Source organism: Boleophthalmus pectinirostris, unplaced genomic scaffold (genome assembly GCF_026225935.1).
Source record: "Boleophthalmus pectinirostris isolate CB_2022bp ecotype Guang Dong unplaced genomic scaffold, ASM2622593v1 HiC_scaffold_15, whole genome shotgun sequence".
NCBI lineage: Eukaryota > Metazoa > Chordata > Actinopteri > Gobiiformes > Gobiidae > Boleophthalmus > Boleophthalmus pectinirostris.
In genome coordinates this window covers 33,772,310-33,794,061 of record NW_026571070.1, presented here as the reverse complement: position 1 = coordinate 33,794,061, position 21,752 = coordinate 33,772,310, and the positions used below count along the sequence as shown (strand labels likewise).

General features: G+C 43.1%; 1 protein-coding gene across 1 annotated transcript in view; it reads right to left on the bottom strand.

Moving 5' to 3' along the window:
- LOC110174650 (kinesin-1 heavy chain-like) overlaps window positions 1-17,361 on the bottom strand; it is a 26,589-nt gene extending 9,228 nt beyond the window's left edge. Inside the window, exons 1-16 of the mRNA XM_055150838.1 lie at window positions 17,236-17,361; window positions 14,332-14,419; window positions 13,819-13,892; window positions 13,537-13,641; window positions 13,389-13,437; window positions 10,122-10,177; window positions 9,349-9,436; window positions 8,649-8,773; window positions 8,058-8,162; window positions 7,455-7,600; window positions 5,351-5,499; window positions 4,188-4,408; window positions 3,528-3,596; window positions 767-973; window positions 480-626; window positions 230-418 (exon numbers count right to left, since the gene is read on the bottom strand). Of these exons, the coding sequence (XP_055006813.1) occupies window positions 230-418; window positions 480-626; window positions 767-973; window positions 3,528-3,596; window positions 4,188-4,408; window positions 5,351-5,499; window positions 7,455-7,600; window positions 8,058-8,162; window positions 8,649-8,773; window positions 9,349-9,436; window positions 10,122-10,177; window positions 13,389-13,437; window positions 13,537-13,641; window positions 13,819-13,892; window positions 14,332-14,419; window positions 17,236-17,361 (1,944 nt within the window). The remainder of the gene's footprint in view (window positions 1-229; window positions 419-479; window positions 627-766; window positions 974-3,527; window positions 3,597-4,187; window positions 4,409-5,350; window positions 5,500-7,454; window positions 7,601-8,057; window positions 8,163-8,648; window positions 8,774-9,348; window positions 9,437-10,121; window positions 10,178-13,388; window positions 13,438-13,536; window positions 13,642-13,818; window positions 13,893-14,331; window positions 14,420-17,235) is intronic.
- Between the last annotated feature and the right edge of the window lie 4,391 nt (window positions 17,362-21,752).

Here is a 21,752-nt window from a genome sequence, read left to right as displayed (position 1 = left end):
TGGCCCCCAGACCACAGTCAGACATCTCTGATGTAGACGGTCAGTTCTAAAGTAAAGTTAAAGTTGAACACTTTTACAGACATATTTTACACAAGTATTTACTATCTAACATTACTATTTACAATTTTACCTGAGACATTTGGTTACTTTGGGGGGTTATCTAGGACCTGGAGGACGGAGGATAGGACCTGTTACCTGGGAAACGCTGTTACTTAGGAGACATTGTTACCTGGGAGATGCGCAGTTGACAGGCGGTCAGCTCCCTCTCGGTGTCCTTGGCCTTCTGGATGCTCTCGGCCTGGGAGCTCTCCAGCTGCTTGCTGCGCTTCACCGTGCTCTTCACCTCAGACTTCATCTTACTGATGTAGAGCCGCACCATGGTGAACTCCTCGTCTATCAGCCCACTGCTCTCCTGTTGCTAAAGGAACACACATGTTTACGTTGGATACACAGATGGTAATGGAGGTTTGTCATAGCGCCACCTTGATGTCGTTGCTGCCCACTGCGATGCCGATCTCAGCCAGGTCTTTGAGCAAGGAGGCCATCATCTCTGTGACCCTCTTCTTCTGGTGGTTGGTCATCTCCTTGAGCTTCTGCAGCTCTGAGTCGATGGAGGCCAGGGAGCTCTGAGAGACAAATGGAGAGGACTTGGGTTAGTTAGACGCCCTCTGTTGGTCAACACAAAACACTTTTAACAACAGACACTGGCAGATTGTCACAAGCTTAAACGTTGATGTAACATGGGAGTCTTAGCTCACAGACTCACAGACTTCTGGTTGAGCTCCTCACTCAGAGCCTCAAACTCCCTGGTCTTGATCTCCACCTCCTGGCTCTTCTGGTCATAGTTCACTGCCAGCTCCTCCAGGGCCTGCAGCACCTCCTTCACCTCCTCCTTTGACGCCTCGTTCTCCGCTAACAGTCTGTTCAGCTCCGTCTGCAGAGTGTCATGGTCTCGGCGCGAGGACGTCAGCAGCTGGTACACACAATACACACACAGTACACACAGCACACACAGCACACAAGTCAACCAGATCATACTACAGTGAGTACCATGTTTGCATATTACAGTGAAATAAGTAGACAAACTATTAAAAATTGCACTATGGGTCAATATGTTGTTGTTGTTGTTGTTGTTGTTGTTGTTGTTGGGAGTACAAAAGTTAAAAGTACTGAAGTGATTTTTACAGTGAATACTTTTTACTTTTACTTCATTACATTCAGGAGCATGTATTTGTACTTTCTACTCCACTACGTTTTAGATCTGGACTGAAAAATAAAAAGCTATTTTCTTTATGGAGACTTATTTTTATGTAGGTAATGGGCAGTGTTGGGGAGTAACGGATTACATGTACCGCTGTTACGTAATCAGAGTACAAATTATGAGTAACTGTATTCCGTTACAGTTACTGTTTCAATGAGTGGTAATTGGATTACAGTTACTTTGCTGAAATAAGTGGATTACAAGGCGGTATTTTCCTGTTTTCACATTTTGTGCTACATCCCATTTATTTATTTTTTTTATTTCAGTAATTCCACTCATTGCCTGAAGCCCAAACAGAACGTGCACAATAAGAGCGATGTAAACGTCATGTTAAAGTTGGCGGTGTCAGTCACACAGTGGAAGCAGCAGTGCATTGGTAAAAACGCATTTGTGTCTTGGAAATTCTTCTCCCGATGTGAGATAAATATAAAAAATATATATATAAAATCGCCTACAACTTAAATGTGAAACCGGAGCTACTGGCACTGGTGAAAACAACCTGCATAGACTCATAATATCTGCACTACTGTCCTATAATGACCTGCCACATGAGTGGACACACACACACAAACACACACACAAACACACACACACACACACACACACACAAACACAACACACACACACACACACACACACACACAAACACACACAAACACACACACACACACACACACACACACACACACACACACACACACACACACACAACACACACACACACACAAACACACACAAACACACACACACACACACAACACACACACAAACACACACACAAACACACACCTTCATCATCATCATTAACCTGAGAACCCGCGGACCACGTCTCCTTCCGTAGTTACAGCGTGGACACCGCCGTCTCGTGCGCCGCGTGTGGACCTGTGTTTTCTCGCGTAAACCGCGCTTCCTCCTGTGCACCTCTAAACCAGAACTAACACCAGAACTAAACCAGGACTAACCCAGGACTAAACCAGGACTAAACTAGGACTAAACTAGGACTAAAGCAGGACTGAACCAGGTCTAAACTAGGACTAAACCACGACTAAACCAGAACTAAAGACCTGATCTAGACCTGGTCTAAACCAGGTCTAAAAATCAGGACTAAACCAGGACTAAACCAGGTCTAAACAACATGACACCTAACAGTAGGTTGACATAATTTAAGATGATCTCATATAAAAAATTATTTCTCTATCAATAATATTTTTTAATCTGGTGAAGGAAAGACTGATCTTGTTTCTGTCTTTTAACAGACAAAACCTCTTATATTAAGATCTCGTGGTCTTTGTTTCTCTACAGCAAACAGTTGCTTATTCATGGAGACTTGGGCTCAGACAATTTGAAGACAACAAACAAGAATTTTCAGGATGTGGTTGTTACATTCATGTCGTTTAAAAAAACATGACAATATCAAGTAATCCAAAGTAATCAGATTACGTTACTCACTTTAAGTAATTTAATGGATTACGTTACAAACTACATTTTGGGGTGTGTAATCTGTAATCTGTAATCTGTAGGGGATTACATTTTAAAAGTCACCTTTCCCAACACTGGTAATGGGCCCTTCACAGAAAAGTGACATATTCTGTTTTGTTTTGTTTTGCTTTTTGTTTTTTTACTTTTACATTTGAGAATGTTTTTATCACCACTAACACTTTATGTAAATTAGCCATGTGGTTTTAAGTTTCGTTTCAGTAAAACATAAACAAATGTGGCAAAGCTGAATTATCAAACAGGCTGATGTGGTTATGGTTTGTTATAAAGTTCATTTATGCAGAATATTTTAATAAAAAATCTACACGTTGGGTGGATTGTGGGATATCTCATAGCTCCTCACCGCTGGTTAGAACCTCCCAGGTTTCATGGTTGTTCACGGTTGTTTGTATTTTCCTGGTTTATTAACTTAGATTAAGTTAATTTTTGAGCATTTGTAAGATTATGTCAAGAAACCAGGATACTCTATTTGATCATGTATACACAAATATCAGTGTCCCGGTTTCTCAGAGTGCATGTAAACACAGTATCCCAAATACTGCCATAACCAAGACATGGATAATAACCAGGATACTGATGTGCATGTGTACACACTCAATGTGCATGTGTACACACTCAATGTGCATGTGTACACACTCAATGTCCACAGAGGGATGAGAGTCCTGGTTTCTTTGAGTGTATGGAAACACACTCACTGAGCTCCCTGGACTCTTGTGAGAAGATGCAGTAGTGTTTGGTACAGTGGACAGTGAAGTGTAGTGTGTGTCACCTCCTCCTGGTCCAACATCTGCTCCTTCAGCTTCTCCAACAGCTGAGACTGCTGGTTGATCTCCTCATCCTGAAGGAGGAACAAGACCAGAGACAAGAGACATGTTTGAGGGACACAGCAAACAGGCAAAGTCTGACCAGAGAGCAGGGTCCAAGAGCTCACACCGATCAAGAGGGTCAGGTCAGGGTCAGGTCAGACGTGACGTGACTCTGCAGAAGCATCACAAGAGCACTGGTGGAATCACACTTTTAGTTATGATACCTTATCACCATGGCAACAGCACTGTAACATCAGTATAAAGTAAAATGTAATTACACTTCCAATAACAACAGTTTACACTTTTCTGATCTGTTCTAATGGAGTTTCCTCATCACAAACACACCTGGAGTGACTTTGTTTCATTCACACAAGTTCAGCACACAAACCTGCACATTTAGGTTCTTTTCTCAAAGAGAAAATACTTCCACTTCTGGTTCAACCCTAGTTTAGTCCTGGTTTAGTCCTGATTCAGTCCTGGTTCAGTCCTGGTTTAATCTTTGTTCAGTCCTGGTTTAGTCCTGGTTTAGTCCTGGTTCATACCTTCTGGATCATTCTAGAGCTTTTCCCTAACACCATCTGACATCTCCCTGAAGTCATCTGTGTTGTTTTCACTCCTCTCACCTTGTCGTCCATCTCCTTGTAGAGTTTGGCCAGTTCTGCCTCGTACTTCTCCTTCTCTGCGTCTGTGAGCTTGTTCCCTGGAGCTCCAGGGGCCGCGCTGGGGGCCGCGCTGGGGGCCGCGCTGGGGGCCGCCTTGTCATTGTTAGGGGCCATGTCCAGAGCCTGCACCTCTGCACTGGCCTTCTCTTTGTCAAACTGCTCCTCCACCGACACCGTCTCACCTGCAGGAGGAATCACAGTGCATGAAGCTTCATTCACTCATTCTGTCTACAAGTGGACAAGACCACAGTCAGTAGTCTAGAATAAAGTCCTGGTTCAGTCCTGGTTTAGTCTTGATTCAGTCAAGGTTTTGTTTTTGTCTAAATTCTAACACAATCCTGGTTCAGTCCTAGCTCATCCCTGATGTAGTCTAGGTTTAGATCTGATTTAGTCCTGGTTCAGTCCAAGCTCAACACCAGTATAATTGAAGTTTAGTTCTGGTTCAGTCCTGGTTTAGTCCTGGGTTAGATCTGGTTTAGTACTGGCTTAGTTCTGGTTTAATCCTGGATTTGATCTAGTTCAGTCCTGGTTTAGTTCTGGTTTAATCTTGGTTTAATCTTGGTTCAGTGGTGGCTCACTCCTGGTTTTAGTCCAGGTTTAATCCTAGATTAGATCTTGTTCAGTTCTGGTTTAGTCCTGGTTTAATATTGGTTCAGTAGTAGGTCAGTCCTGGTTTAATCCTGGTTTAGACCTGGTTCAGTCCTGGTTTCAGTGGTAGCTCTGTCCTGGTTTAGTCCGGGTTTAATCCTGGAATAGACTTGGTTGAGTCCTGGTTTAGTCCTGGTTTAGATCTGATTCAGTCCTGGTTGAATCCTGGTTCAGTGGAAGCTCAATCATGGTTTAGTCCTGGTTTAGTCCTGGTTTAATCCTGGATTTGACCTAGTTCAGTCATGGTTTAGTCCTGGTTTAATTCTAGGTTAGATTTGGTTTAGTCCTAGCCAGCTCTTTGTTCAGTCCTGGTTCAGGCCTGATTTAGTTTTGGTTTAATCCTTGTTCAGTCCTGGTTCAGTGGTAGCTCAGTCCTGGTTTAGTCCTGGTTCAGTCCTAGAAAACTCTTTTTTCAGTCCTGGTTTTGTCCTGGTTTAGTTTTGGCTTAATCCTGGTTCAGTCGTAGTTTTCCTGACCTTTCCTCCAGCGGGCCAGCTCCGCCTCCAGCCCGCTCACGGTTCTCCTCAGGGTCTTGTTCTTGTCCTTCTCCTTTTCCCACTTCTTCTTCCACTGCTCGGCCGTCAGCTCCACGTTCAGGCTCACGTTGTTCTTGATGGTCTTTGCTCTAGAAGGTCACGTCCCAAACACACTCTGAGTCACCTGCTGTCCCACTAAAGGTGCATTATGTCACTTTTCTGTCGCTATGACGATGTGATTGCTCTGCTTGGAATGTTTCACAGTATGGCATTGAACTTAACTATCTCCATGGAAACAAGAAACAAGGAGATGCCACCAGACCAAGATACCGGTCAGGTCTGTGGAGAGGATGGTGCGCTGGCTGTAGCAATAAAAACACTCATAACTGAATAAATGGCAGTTGGATAAGTTTAATGCCACACTGTGAAACATTTCAGACAGCTTAATACTATCTCCATGGAGACAAGCTGATGCTAAAGTCTGATTTCTCCAGAGAACTGGTCAGACCACTTTTTCTGTGTAGCTCCAGTCACAAAAAAAAACAAAAAAAACAACAACTAATGTACACTACCAGTAGTCCTATCTGAGTCCTAGTTCAGTCCTGGTTTAGTCCTGGTTCAGTCCTGGTTTAGACCTGGTTTAGTTCTGGTTTAGTCCAGGTTTAGTCCTAGCTGAGTCCTGGTTTAGACTTGGTTCAGTCCTAGTCGAAATGTGGTTCAGTCCTGGTTTAGTCCTGGTAAAAAAAGTATAAAATAACTCCACACATGTTTTGTATTTTAGATTGTTCTTGACCTTTTGCTTTGATCACTGTTTTTCTCACTCTTGCCGTTCGACCTATAAACCCTGAGCACACACAGCTCTGACGTAGAAACCATTTCAGGAGACTTCATCATAAAACTCATTTAGAGAAGGCCAAGGGTTTGCAGCACAATGGACACTTAAGAATCTGAATCAAAAATATGAAAGATATTCTGAGTTATTTATGTTACATGTTTTTTTTACTACATAGTTTCATACATCTCACTTCATATATTTGATGTTTTCAGAAAAAGTATTAAATATAAAGAAGAAACACAGAATGAGAAGATGTGTCCAGACTTTTGACTGGTCGTGTGATTAATGGGGAGATTTCCAAATTAGTGATAGAATATATTAATATGCAGCCGCACAGGTTTTCAAAGCCGCCCAAGCGAACCGCAGCCCGCTGACTCAGATTTTCCCTGCAGCAGTTTTCAGTGGAGCCCAGCTGTGCGTGAAAACCATGGATCTGATAATTGTGCTCACACTAGCTCGCTCGCTTAAGAAACTAGAATTAGAAACGCCAAATCAGAGTCTCACATTTACACGCCTTTTAGAAATGCACTTAAAGTAGTAGATCAGTTATTGCTTTTTGTTTGTTTGTTTGTTTTACAGATTTACATGTGAAATGGGCTTTAATATGCCTTAAGTTGTCATTTAGTCCATTCATCTGTCCATAGTATCTTAGTCAACCACATGTGTGTTAAAGAAAACTGCTGTCGCTCTATAGTTCTAATCCATCACCCCTGAGGATCATTATGTTGTAAATTGCACATTTTAAATCACGATATTCATCTGAAACATCTTCATAAAAGAAACAAGTCTGCTGACGTCTGCTTTACAAAACTGTGGGAGCTGACGGAAACGTTATCACAAGCTCTGTGTTGGGAGTTTTTCGTCTTTACCAAAAAGACTATACAGTACTTCTGAATCCTACATGTATCACTGATTAAGAAAATAAATCTGTGCGTACGTCACAGTGGACGTGTACTGGTGGTGGTGAAAACAGGAGTTGATCGCCAAAACTGTGTCTTAAAAATAAGTAATAAATTTAAGATTGCTCAAACATGCACAAATCACTCCACATACAACTTTGAGAGTGTAAATGAAAAGGGAAACACCCATAACATGTTTGAAAAGTCCGTTTTGCAGAATAGGTCTGTTTTAATAGACTAATGATAGAGAAACCATTCTCAGGATTTACAGGTGGCAACAGCAGTGAGGAGAAGTTTGAGTGTGTGAATTAGCTCCAGCTCTACATGTCAGTGTAGTGTGAGCGCTCTGGTCTCACAGGTCAGGCAGTACCTCTGTCCAAAGAGCAGGGTGGAGCGGGTCTCCACATCGTTGAACTCTGAAGGGGAGCAACAGATCACCATGGTGGTGCGACAGTTTCCCCCCAGAGAGTCCTGCAGGATCCTCGTCATCTTACTGTCTCTGTACGGGACATAGGTCTGACCACAGACAAATACTGTTACTCTACATGTACATGTACATGATGTGATTATTGTCAAGTGATGCACCTGACACCAAAGTCTGAACGCATTAGAACTGTGAAAAGTGCTTATAAACTCACTGTGGTGAATCATTTAGATGCTCTGAATGCATAAGGTAAGTGAGGAAGAACAAACCACTGCAAATTGTTTCAAATGAACTAGTTCTGTAGATGGTAAAAATCAGATACAGTGTCATTAATACATTTGAAAAATCGAAGTTTCTAAATGTCAAACATGACTACAACATGCCTGAGACATACTATTGTGTTTATTCAAATTTCTTAAAGCTAAAGCTGCATTACAAGTACTCTGCTAATAGTGTGTAAAAGCTGACATATTATAATATATAATACTGTGTATGTGTGTGTGTGCCTGTGTGTGTATGTATGTGTATGTGAGTGTGTGTGTTCCTCACCGAGCCCTCAGCCAGAGCAGAGATGACGTTGCCCAGAGCAGACAGAGACTTGTTGATCATTTTGGCCTCGTCCAGAACCGTGCCCTCTGCCCCCGTCTTCCCCACCTGCACCCAGCCAGGAGAGTGACACAACACCAGTACACTAACATACATACAACTAATACACACAACTATTATTCTGTGTATAACAGCACCTGCACCCAGCCAGGAGAGTGACACAACACCAGTACACTAACATACATACAACTAATACACACAACTATTATTCTGTGTATAACAGCACCTGCACCCAGCCAGGAGAGTGACACAACACCAGTACACTAACATACATACAACTAATACACACAACTATCAGTGTATCTGTGTATTATAGCACTTGCACCCAGCCAGGAGAATGATACCACACTACTACAAAACTATCACTCACTGTTCACTCTAGTAATAGTATCTATGTACGACTTCAGTGTAGAGAGTCACTTGTAACTTGTAATGAGAAAGTTCAAACTCAGCACAAAACTCCTGACATCACAGATCTGATCAGGGACACTGTTGGTGGAAGCACATTGTGTTGGTGGGAGCCAGAGCCTGTACCTTCTCGCTCCCTGCCAGATCCACCAGGTAGAGCTTCCCAGTCATCTTCTGGTCTGTTTGAGTGTTCTCCTGTTTGATGTTGATGATGAAGATGCTGTGGCTCCTGGAGCTGTCTGCATTCATGTCTGTAACACACAGAACATTGTTCATACATCTACTGCTGCAGGAAAAACAAGCCTACTCCAACAAAAGAGTCGAGCTGTCAAAGGAATCAAAAATCAGATACTAACTGATACTAAGTACTGTGACTATGTATGATAATGATGTCAAAGAAAGTATGATTATTTCATGTTGACGAGGCTGTGGACGGCTGTTCACACAAGCATAAAAGTAAAAAGATTTTAAATCAGCTTTCAATACTCTTAGTTTACATTCAGTATTAACATCACTGGTAGATTGTTTTAACTTGTATTCTATTCAATGTAGTGTAAATGATTAGTGCAGACCAGAATGACTGGTCCAAAGAAAGAGTTTTTTATGATGAATGTGGAATCAGAATCAGTATTGAGTATTTTTGAGTATTTTTTAGTAGTCTGTTCCTGAGTTTGAAATGTCCGTATCATGTCAACACTATTGGAGTGTAACTTGACAGTGATGTCATATACAGTAAGTCTCCAGTGTGACAGGGAGAGCATCCTCAGTGTTTGTTTGTCCCTGTTTCTCAGTCAGCAGACCAGGCAGACCCCAGGAGCACACTCACTTGTGAAGGCCACGTGGCGGTTGCTCTTGCCTTCATCTATGGCTTCCATGACCTCCTCTGGAGTGCACACGAAGCGCTCAGTGCTGCCCTGAGGACACAAGCACAACAGCACAGTGTTCAGGCTCTGATCTGTCTCTGGAGCGTGGAAGTGACACCTCTCATTCATTCTCACGCATATTATGTTAGATGTTTTATTGTTAGTGCAGAGGATGGGCACTTGTGAGCACCAGAGCCATGCTCACATTCTCACATGTGAATGTACCACAACCTTCAACATGCCACATTCAGAGGGAGAGCCACTGGTCAGAACTCTGTGCTGATCCTTGTTGTTATTTATACTAGAAGATATTCTTGTTGTGTAACTACACTAAGTCACTCCCCCTTCAGAGCACTATCACAACACAGTGAGTGTGCATCCCACTCATAAAAAACTGCACATCACATCAGGTTTGTCAAGTTGCTGTGTAGTTTTGTGGACAATTGTTGTGTGGGAGCATGGGGGATGTAGGCTTGTGGGCGGAGCCTTATACACAGTCTTACAGCTAACTATAAGGAGGGTTTAAATAGGGCCTGGGAGAGATCACTAAATGACTCAAACATGCATGGATGACATGTAAACCCTCTTCAGGCCTGTTTCTGATGAGGGGACAATGTTATAACATGTAACATGGTGCATGGCTCTAAAAAGTCACTTTTGCATCATATTTCTTTAAAGCCGTGTCTTCTTCGACAGTGTGAGAGTCGAGAATGAGACGTGTGCTCTGCAGTCTCACCTTCACATACGGGACTCTGTTCTTGTCCTCGTGCACAGACAGGTTGGTCTTTGTTACTGTGGGAAAGAAACATCAGTGTTCTGCATTTGGAAATGTTTAAACATATTTAAGTATCAGAAATGGGGGAGAGGCCAAACATTGGACTCAAATAAGAATTCAAAATAAAACTAAAGAGTGACTGTTTGGATGTAACATTTGATTTTGATAAATTTAAAGTTAATGTAATGTGAAGGACAAAACGTTAAATAAGTCACAAAATCTGGAATTTTCAAAGGACAGACACAAAAATGAGACAAACTCGATCAGATCTGAAGGAGCTGCAAGAAACACACATTTTCAAATCATTTCATATTATCACATAAAACTTTTGTCACTTTTACTCTAATACTTCAATACTACAGTTCAGTTTGGCTGGAAGTGCAGAAGGATCTCTCTCTCTCGCTGTGTGTTTGTTCTACAGATCCATATCAGCCACTGTACACAGATGGATTTTTCCAGGCAACAGTTCAGTACAATTTCTTTAAAAGGTTTCTCAAGTAAATGTAACTGAGTACTCCACTCCTCTGCTCTGTCACATGGACTAAAACCTGCTGTGCATGGGTCCATCTAACTTACACTGAGTGTCCAAACTACGGCCCAAGGACCAATATCTGTTGGCGCTTAGCTCTGGCCTCTTGCTGAATTGGCCCAAATCATCTTAGGCTGTACTTTTGACTGCACATTTAAGGATTTCTAGTACCTCAAACTCAAAAACATCACACTGCATTATGATTTATCCCTTAAATATTCAAAAAGGGTCCATCAGGCACTTTTGGGAAGAAATCACAGACTCACTATCCCACTTTATGGCTTGTCGCATCCCCATGTCCTCCTCACTCTGCCTTCTAGGAGACCTTTCAATAATCACAATAGATAACACAAACCATAAACTTCTTCTTGTGGCCCTAACTATCGCCAAGAAAACTATGAACTTATGAACTGGAAATCAAGACACAACATACATCTGACACACTGGAAAAACCTACTCATTGACCATATCTCTCTGGAATACACATCTACTACCCCCGTCAGCACAACAGCACCACACTCACCCTGGTCCACCTTCCTCCATTTTCTACAAAATGTAATTTCATATTGGATTATTCATCTCCTTGTTCCTTAACTCTTGTCTTTGTCTGGTAGCCAACCACCTTTTGCCTGACATTAAAATAGATGATGAAGTCCTGAGAGTACATACACATGCACATACACATAAACACAACACACACACCCATACACACTCACACACCTGTACAAACACACGCAATGTCATACACTCACACACCACTTTATTTTATAAAGAAACAGGGATGGGGTAGACAGGCTATATCAAATATTACTTTAATACACTTAGGAATGCAGCGCAGAAGTTATCTGCCTCAGGTCCCTAGCGGGCTGGGCCCTCTCTGCTGTCGCCTGGGTGTTGGGTGTGGGGATCCACCTACAGGTGCCTGGGTGCGTGCTCTCCTGTCCCCTCAGGGCCTCCCCGCTGTGCTGGCTTCACTCTCTGTTCTACCTCCAAGCTCCTCACCTCCCTCATACTTTTAATGCATCACACCCAACTTTTTTTCAATGCATCACAAGTCAACCAGGGATGAATGTGGGTTCATGTGTGTGAATGTGTGAATGTGTGAATGTGTGAGTGTGTGTGCAGGTTTGTGTGTATGTGGATGTGTGTGCATGTTCCTGTGTAGGCAGGTGGCTGAGTGGCTAGCACTCATGCCTCACAGCAAGAAGGTTCCGGGTTTCCTCCAGGCGCTCCGGTTTCCCCCATCAACCCAAAACATGCTACACATTTCTCCAAGAACAGTTGATAGTTAAGGTCAGTTAAATACAATCAATCAGTGAATCTGTCCAGGGACGACAGGTGGAAATTAGCACTGATGCTACAACCTGATGTACAATGCATCTCTCCTGTTAAGGAAAAATGCTAAAATTGTGCGCTGTCCCTGTCTCAAATAATGTGTGTGTGAATGTATGCACATGTACATATATATCAGGGAGGGGGAGCGTTCAGACCAGGAGGTGGTTCATCGAGGAGCTGACCGACCTGGTTGGTGGGCGGTTGCATGCAGGGCCCTGGGGGTGGCCCCTGCACTCGCCATGGGGGGTGTGGATGTGGCTTGGCCTGCTCTAACTTGAGTGGGGATCTGAGGCAAAACTCCAACACACACTTCACTAATTTTCAATACTCAAATTAAATAATAATAATACAGGTCAACAGTAAATCATCAACACAGACACACACACATAAGGTTCACACTGTCACCAACCCCTGTCACCTTTGTCCCTATTTGTGTTTAATCTTCGATCATAATGTTTGTCTTGTACCTTGTATGTTGTTTGGTTTCTATTTGTTGTAATGTATGTAGTTTGCAAACAAAATTATATCTATGAAAGAAAAAAAAAAAGGGGCCATGTCACACTTTCTGATCTGTGTTATAAAGTTGTTTACTCATCACAAACAGACTTGGAGTTGTGTTTTGTTGGGTGTTGTGGATTTTTAACATGAAAACCCTGGATATTTACGCTGAGTTCTTCTCTCAAACAAAAACTGAACTGTTCCACCTTGTGATGTCAGCAGTTACCATGAGTTACCATCAATTTTGGAAAACACTGGCAAAAAAGTTTTTTAGATACTCTGAAAACAGGAATCAGCCAACTATTCCAACACCCCTTCATTGTTCACGTGTTTTCTGACACTTTTTAGTATTGCTATTGACATGTATGACACGTCATATATAAAGGCCCATGCAGCCTCCGTTTTGAGATATTTCATGAGATATTTTCCCGAAGGCTGGTCTATGCTCGTTTTTAAAATGCATGACCCAGGTGTTCTCTTATCAAATGCTTTGCACCGACCCAAACGCCTTATGATATAAAGGAGCGCCAAGTGTAATGGACTATCACATTTATTCATGTCAGAAATGTGGACTGTCTGAAAAATAGAAGTAGTGACTCTTGAAAAATAATGTTTATGCCGCTGCTTTGACAATTAAACGTCAATGTCTAAACAGCGGCATGTCGGAATAACAGCATGAAACCTCACCTGTTGTAGTTCCAGCTAAGTCAGTTCTTTCTGGTCAGATTGTATCCAAATAAAGCTCAGATTAAAGTTTAAGAAAGCCTCAGACAGAGCAGAGCCTACAGTTAGCATCACACATCCAGAGAAAGTTGATGACATCAGCTGCAAAGTATCAGGATTTTACTGATGGTGAGTGTACGTACTGTCCAGCAGGTCTTTGATTTTGTCCAGGTAGATCTCAAAGTAGGACACCTGCAAAAGCCACAGAAGAACATGAGTCCAGCAGAAGCAGAAGGACAGAGGACAGAGACGAGAGGACGGAGCCCACAGACCAGAGCAGATCAGACTCACCTTAATGTGGAACTCCAGGTTCTCGTCCATAGAGTAGATGTGGTTGAAGATGTCCTGCACGATCCTGGGGATGATGCCCATCATCTCAGGGTCATGGAGCTTCCCCTGTGGACAAGATTCAGAGAAGCACTCAGAGTGGACAGAGATAAGAGGACAGAGAAGAGAGGACAGAAAAGACAGAACACAAAGGACAGGACAGAGAGAAGAGGACAGAGACAAGAGGACTGAGAGGAGAGGACAGAGTGTATATATATCTCCGGTTTAGATGACGGTGCCTCTTACCTCCATAGTGTGTGTTTTTCCTGAGGAGGTCTGTCCATAAGCAAATATGGTTCCATTATAACCCTCCAGGACATCTGGACACACAGATGTAGGACACGTGTAGGACATGTGTAGGACACGTGTAGGACATGTGTAGGACACGTGTAGGACATGTGTAGGACATGTGTAGGACACGTGTAGGACATGTGTAGGACATGTGTAGGACATGTGTAGGACATGTGTAGGACATGTGTAGGACATGTGTAGGACATGTGTAGGACACGTGTAGGACATGTGTAGGACATGTGTAGGACATGTGTAGGACATGTGTAGGACATGTGTAGGACACGTGTAGGACATGTGTAGGACATGTGTAGGACATGTGTAGGACACGTGTAGGACATGTGTAGGACTGTAGGACACGTGTAGGACATCTGTAGGACACGTGTAGGACATGTGTAGGACATGTGTAGGACACGTGTAGGACATGTGTAGGACATGTGTAGGACATGCTGCTGTCACAGGTCTCTTCACCTTTGACGATCTTCTGAGCCACAGCGTTGTAAAACTCCACCTGTGTGGTGTTGGAGCGGAACACTTGGTCGAAGTAGAACGGTTTACCCTGACAGAGAGAGACAGAGAGAGAGACAGAGAGAGAGACAGAGAGAGAGACAGAGAGAGAGACAGAGAGAGAGTCAGAGAGAGAGAGAGAGACAGAGAGAGAGAGTCAGAGAGAGAGAGAGAGAGACAGAGAGAGAGACAGAGAGAGAGAGAGAGAGACAGAGAGAGAGACAGAGAGAGAGACAGAGAGAGAGAGAGAGAGACAGAGAGAGAGAGAGAGACAGAGAGAGAGAGAGAGAGAGACAGAGAGAGAGACAGAGAGAGAGTCAGAGAGAGAGACAGAGAGAGAGTCAGAGAGAGAGACAGAGAGAGAGTCAGAGAGAGAGACAGAGAGAGAGAGAGAGAGAGAGAGACAGAGAGAGAGAGAGAGAGAGACAGAGAGAGAGAGACAGAGAGAGAGACAGAGAGAGACAGAGAGAGAGAGAGAGAGACAGAGAGAGAGACAGAGAGAGAGAGAGAGAGAGTCAGAGAGAGAGACAGAGAGAGAGTCAGAGAGAGAGAGAGAGAGACAGAGAGAGAGACAGAGAGAGAGACAGAGAGAGAGTCAGAGAGAGAGAGAGAGACAGAGAGAGAGAGAGAGAGAGAGAGAGAGACAGAGAGAGAGACAGAGAGAGAGACAGAGAGAGAGACAGAGAGAGAGACAGAGAGAGAGACAGAGGACATAAAGACAAACACAAATACAAGATGAGTTATAATAAATAACACCTCATCTCTGTAGTAAATCTAGAGCTCTGCTCATGCTCCGTCTCCTTTTCACACATCATTAAAGTCTGGACGTAAACACACTTGAGAGTTTGGTGAGATTTTTAAACTCTGTCCTCATGAGGTCAGGCTGATCCTGCAGAGCCAGAGCCCTTTATGGCTTCAAATGTCCTGTTTAACCTGATGATGTCATGAGGTGGAGTGCTCCTACATTTAAGTCCATACACTTCACTGGTCTGATCAGTTCAGTGCCTCCAGAGCAGAGCATTGCCTCTGTCTCGTGACTATTGTTTCTCGAGTGTTTTCTCCACACTGTTTCACAGCAGTCACTGTCTCAGCTCTAGTCATCTCTGACCATCTCAAGCTCCTCTCAGGACTGAGCCCTGGGCTTGTTTGTAGCAAACTGACCTCTCCTCCTTCTCCTCCTGCTGTGTCCTGTGAATCACGGGCCCTATACCTTCTTTTCACAGTGTGGATGGACTTGAGATGAGGACACAGGTCGTCATGGCACCAGAGTAAAAAAAACGTTCCACAAATAAAGTCACATGTTGGATTTTGGTGGTGAGCGTCTGAACAGCAATGAAGTAAAAATACTGCACTGAGGCCACGTATCCTCCAGCATCACAGTACTGTGTACTGTGTACTGCAGGACTGTGTACTACATACTGCAGGACTGTGTACTACATACTGCAGTAGTGAGGACACACTTTGCATGTGGGGACCCAGGTGTGTGGGTTGGACACATGTGGAGCACCATCAGTCAGTCAATGTGACGATCACAGACACTGAACAAACATCAGGACAATGTGGAAGAGCAGAACCACATACAGCACCCACATACAGCACCCACAGACAGCACCCACACAGACAGCACCCACATACAGCACCCACATACAGCACCCACAGACAGCACCCACCCAGACAGCACCCACATACAGCACCCACAGACAGCACCCACACAGACAGCACCCACAGACAGCACCCACAGACAGCACCCACACATACAGCACCCACATACAGCACCCACAGACATTACCCACATACAGCACCCACAGACAGCACCCACACAGACAGCACCCACAGACAGCACCCACAGACAGCACCCACATACAGCACCCACATACAGCACCCACAGACATTACCCACAGACAGCACCCACATAGACAGCACCCACATAGACAGCACCCACATAGACAGCACCCACACACACTGTCATGTCCCTGGTCACGTCCCCTCTCATACTGACACACAGGTATGTGTCAGACACACACAGACACACACATGGAGGTGCTGTGTGGAGCAGGGACACACGTCTGTGGACATGACACTCTCCACACTCTACTATCATATATATATATATGTGTGTGTGTGTGTGTGTGTGTGTGTGTGTGTGTGTGTGTAGTAGTAGTAGTAGTACTGTTGTCTTGAGATAAGTTGTTTTATTTTGTTTTAGTTTTGAGTTGATAAAGGCAGTGTGCAGCAGATGCTACAGCACACACACACACACACACACACACACATACAGTGAACAGTGGAGTGTTCTAGGCCCCTGGTTGGTTTGGGCCCCGCGGCCTCAGCCTGGTCAGACTCTGTCACGCCTCTACTGAGAAACTATCATCTGATCTTCTCAAAGGGAAAAAATCATGAAAGCAGAGGGGACACACTGACTGTTTCACAGCCTACAGAATAAGGCAATATTCCTTTGTTTAACTTTAAAGCCACAACATAAATGTACGTGTATGTGTACGTGTACATGCACGTGTACCTGTACGTGTATGTAAAGATACAAAAGACAAGTGTGAAACATTCCAACTCTGCACAAGTACGACCAAAGAACACAAGTGAAATAGTCTGTATGAAAATAACAATACAAACAATTAGAAAAGCTTTTAGAGCTTTAAGAGCTTCAGTCTACAACACATGAACCATCTTGTACCACACCACGTGTCATAACTTCACAGAGATAGATCTGCCTTTGACAAATAGAAATTAACCTAATAAATACAATTTTATCAGTTTAATAGGCGACTCAGTCCGTGCGTAAAAGGCCTTGGAGAACACCATTACGCACCGTTACGCACAACTCTCCAAATCAAACCCTCCAGAGCTACTCACCCCCATCACCACGCAGTCGTCCCCCTGGAACTTGGGGATGTACTTGTCGCCCCGGGCCAGCTCGGCGCTGTTGAGCGGCCGGAAGCGACACACCACCTTGATGTTGGTGGCCGAAGCGTCACCCATGTCCCCACCTGTGCACGGAGGATGCGCACCGAGCTCCCGTTAAATACCGACCGCTGATCCGCACACGAGCCGCTCCCCAGTGCCTCAGGACCGGCCCCTGTGATGCTCAGGCTCCGAGGCCCGCGACGCTTCTCCACAAACAACCCCCAGAATCCGAAATCCAACGACTCCAGAGACCTGCCAGAACCGGAGCCCAAACCAAAACGGGTCGATACAAAACTAAAACCCTTAAAAATATAAAAATAAAATAAAGTAATAATAAATATGGTTATAAAAACTGACTTACTATTACCTAAATATTACTAAACTGCAAATTGTGGCCTTTGGGAAAATCGTGTGGGCACATCGCTGTCAAAAAGAACGCAAACGATCTTAAATAAATATAATAAATAGTGGAGGTAGTTTAAAAATGATGAAATAAAAAATGAAAAGTGTGTCGTGCGGAGGCTCTGGAGGAGAAGAGGAGCTGTGGGGATGTGGCTGCAGTTACAGCGACATCATATGAGCCGGTCACGTGGTGCGCCCGGGGAACTCTCAGGCTTCAATGGCCGCGTTTATTTACCGAAGAGAACAGGAGGAGAATATACGAACATACTCTCAATAAGAAAGTATCATTCTGCATAATTTAAAAAGTGAATGTAACTGGAAGGGCAGATATCAATAATAAATAAATAAAATAAATAATCTGATGTTTTCAAAAGATAGACTGAACAAAAACTTCACTCACTAGACTTTATCATGTGCTTAAAGCCCCAGTATGTAACCTTCTGACTCGAAAAATACTGAAATAAAAGCATTTTCAGTGCACTGGAAATCTCCACATACCTGACTCTTACGTGGGCCGAATGAGGAGTGGAAATATGCCACCTCCAGAATGTTACACACTGTACCTTTAAATATGCTCTATTAACAAGCAGAAAAGAATTGTTTATAAAGTTTAGCAAACAGAATAAACTAAACTTGGACTTATATGTTGCCCCTTTTTCCAGCTATGTTTTATAGTTTATAGTTTGATAGAAATGTTTGCTGATTGTCCCCTCCATGTGTCGCTGTGAGTAAAAAGAAAGCTGCAGATGACCGGGACAGTCTGGTGGGACGTACACTTGAAGAGCCAAGAGGAGCTGATCTGACTCACTGCGAGCCGTCGACCTACACGTGGTGGGGCACTTTCTGTGTGTGTCCAAGTGTCCAGTAGATGATCCAAACATTACAACAGCGGCTGCTCAAGCTTCCGCGTTGCGCGTAAACCTCCGGTAATTCTTTTAGTAACTTTAGTAGCTTCTGATGGGATCAGGCTTTGACAAGGACGTATGGCCACAAGACAGGGGCCCTTATGTTGGCTGAGTAGGATTGTACTAACCCTCTGAAAATGGCACTGGAACATCATAGGCTCATCGAGCCACATTACATTTGTTTGATTTGTTTTCATTTAGGTGTGTAGATGTTGCTTGTTGTTTACAGGCAGAATAAGATTTTACTCTCTGTCAGGGAATTTACCCTAAGACATCAAAATACATTAAATAAAGACACACCAAAACGAGACAGTTAAAAGTAATCACTTGCGCAAGGGAGAAAGAGCTGTCAGAGCCGTCAATACCACTGGCTGAGCCACTCTACTCTGCCAGCTCTCCTCACAACAGCAGGTTTTATTGCAGTCATTTCACAGATAACAGTACAGTACATTATGTTATATCACACAACGTTTACAATGATCACATGCTAACAATCTTTAGGCTAAACCACCCTCCCATTTCACACTTGATCACAGGCTCCAGGTGATAAACAATTTGGTCAGTTTTCTCCCAAAAACTTATGCTAACCACATGAGGGGAAAAACCCTTAGCTGTCTTCTCATGGGTGACTCAGTAGATTAGCTTAAAGAGTCAGAAGTTCTTGAACTAGGACATATGACATACATATGGAAAAACCCAAAAAGCAATTGTTGATAACTTTAATCACACACACAAAAGATAAAGGAATTTAAATGAACACACAAATGCTTATGCATAATATTTAAAATAACACATAAATTCTTTCACATTTCCCTCCTGTTTATCAATAATGCTTTACCTCAGAGTACTGTAAGTCTCGTCATTTCGCATATTTCTAAACAGAATTTTCTTCGGGATTGTTGTCCAAATTTAAACTAGCTAACATTGCTTCACATTCTTCGGCTACATGAATTTCAATTTTCTCAAACATCCTATCAGGAGCAAGCGGATACATAAAATACAACATAACACAAAAAACACTTATACCACTAAGCATTGATGTAAAAATGGATAACACGACATTTGTCCATGCCCCCTAAAATCTAAATTCACTGCAAGGTGAGAGTGTGTTTTCATGCAGTATCATTTTTTTTTTTTTCCCCTGATATGCTATCAAAACTTTCGTTACAAGTTAAACCCCTCCCGGTGTTGCCGTATGCTATATTTGCCCCTTTTTTTATTGAAATGAGCGTGTCGTTGCAATAAATGAGTGTGTCTGTGTGTTTGCCTAGACCTGAATCTAAACACAAATTTCTTAATTTTAAATTTTCAAAACCCCTCAGGAGAGCATCATTTTCACTGTAACCATACTTCTTTGTTGTCCCCTTTCTGAGGCTGTGGCTCCGCAGGCTGGATTCAAGGCTGCGTCAGATAATCAGGCTGATGTTGTACACAGTCACTCACATGACCAGGTGACTGACCATGTTGCAGTGCCCAAGAAGCAGGGGTTACCAGCCCGTACTTCTCGTAAGAACACTGTCGCTGCTTAGTAGTGCGAGGTCCTGCGTCTCTCTTACACGTCGAGGTTTCTGGACTCACAGTGACTCAGGTGGATCCACCCGCTCCTCCCTTCAACCTTAACAGTGGTGGGAGTGGTCAGCAACACACGGTGTGGTACTTTCCTTTCGATCACTGGACCAGCATTTCCGTTTTATCACCTTGATGAACAACAAGGCTCCAACACTGACAGGTGGATGCTGCTGTGAAGAGAGTGGAAGATCCGGCAGGTTATTGTTCTCTGAGCAAGTCTCCAGCCAGTGATGTTTCCTCCATGTACTGGGCGAGATCAGGTACAAAGTCAGGTGTATCTCTTTTACTTAGTTTGTTCTTACTGTCCCATTTGTGCGTTTCCATGAGTCCAGCCGATTGGGGTCTATACGTGCAATGTCTCTTTAGATCTATTTTTTGATGCTCTCCCAGTCTATGACCTTATTCACAAAATGCATCCCATTATCACTTCTAATGATTTCTGATATACCCAAGGTGGGAATAATGTGGTTACATCGGGTTTTTGCCACTGTGATTGTAACAGTCTTGGCTGTGGGAAATATTTCAATCCATTTTGAAAAACATCTATTAATGTAGGGTCTGAAAGGGGGTAGGTTGATTGAGGAAACCGGCCTCTCTTAGGTCTAAACTTACAGATTAAACACTGTCTGCAAAATTTTTTTGAGTAGGTACTAAATCCTATTGTATTAAAGTATTGATTTACTAGTGCCACCATCCCTCCTGTTGAGACATGATATACCTCATGGCTCATGCTCCTTTAAACATGGATTGGTAAAAAAAAATTTCATTTGATCCCACATATATCTTTGATCTCTGATTTCTGCACCGTTTCTCAACCAAGTCGCCCTTTCAGATGTATTCGCTTGCTCTTGTATTATTTGCAAAATACCTTTAGTATCAATTACTGTTTCTTGCGTGTATATTCCACACGCTTTTCTTTCGCTTTCATATCTGCAAATCTATTACCATTTGATATCAAATCTGTTCCTTTTGTATGAACATTTTAATTATTGCTAGTTTCTTTGGTAGCTGAATAGCATTTAATAGATTTTGAAGAAGTTGTTTGTGAACACTTCTTTGCCTGTGGTGGTTTTGAACCCCCTCAGCTGCCACTGGCGACAAAAGACATATACTGCTATATTGTCTGTTTGTGTAAATTGTGGCAGGTCTGTCTCTGTACAGTTTATACACTTCAGTCAAGGCTATTAGTTCTGCTGCCTGTGCTGACAAATTTGAAGGTAATTTTTCTCCGTCTACGTAAATTTGGGAGTAAGGTGGCTGGGTTCAGTGCAGTACATCTCTCTATAGTTAGATGCGGTTGTGACAATAATATTGTCATACACGTTAGGTGTCTAGCTGGCGATACAAATGCCATTTTGGTCTGCAGGAGGAGTGCTGCCACTGCATGTGAAACTTTTAGCTGGTGAAACAGCACTGCCTCTGCAGAGGCTGTTATTGCAGAAGCTACTGCTAATACTTCCTGCACTCGATGGGTTATTACTAAATTCAAAGCAATAATATTCCTTAGATTCAAAGTAATTAAATAAAATAACTGTTGCTTTAAGACTACTCAAGCTTCTCTTTTACCCATTAATTACATTGTTTGAAATT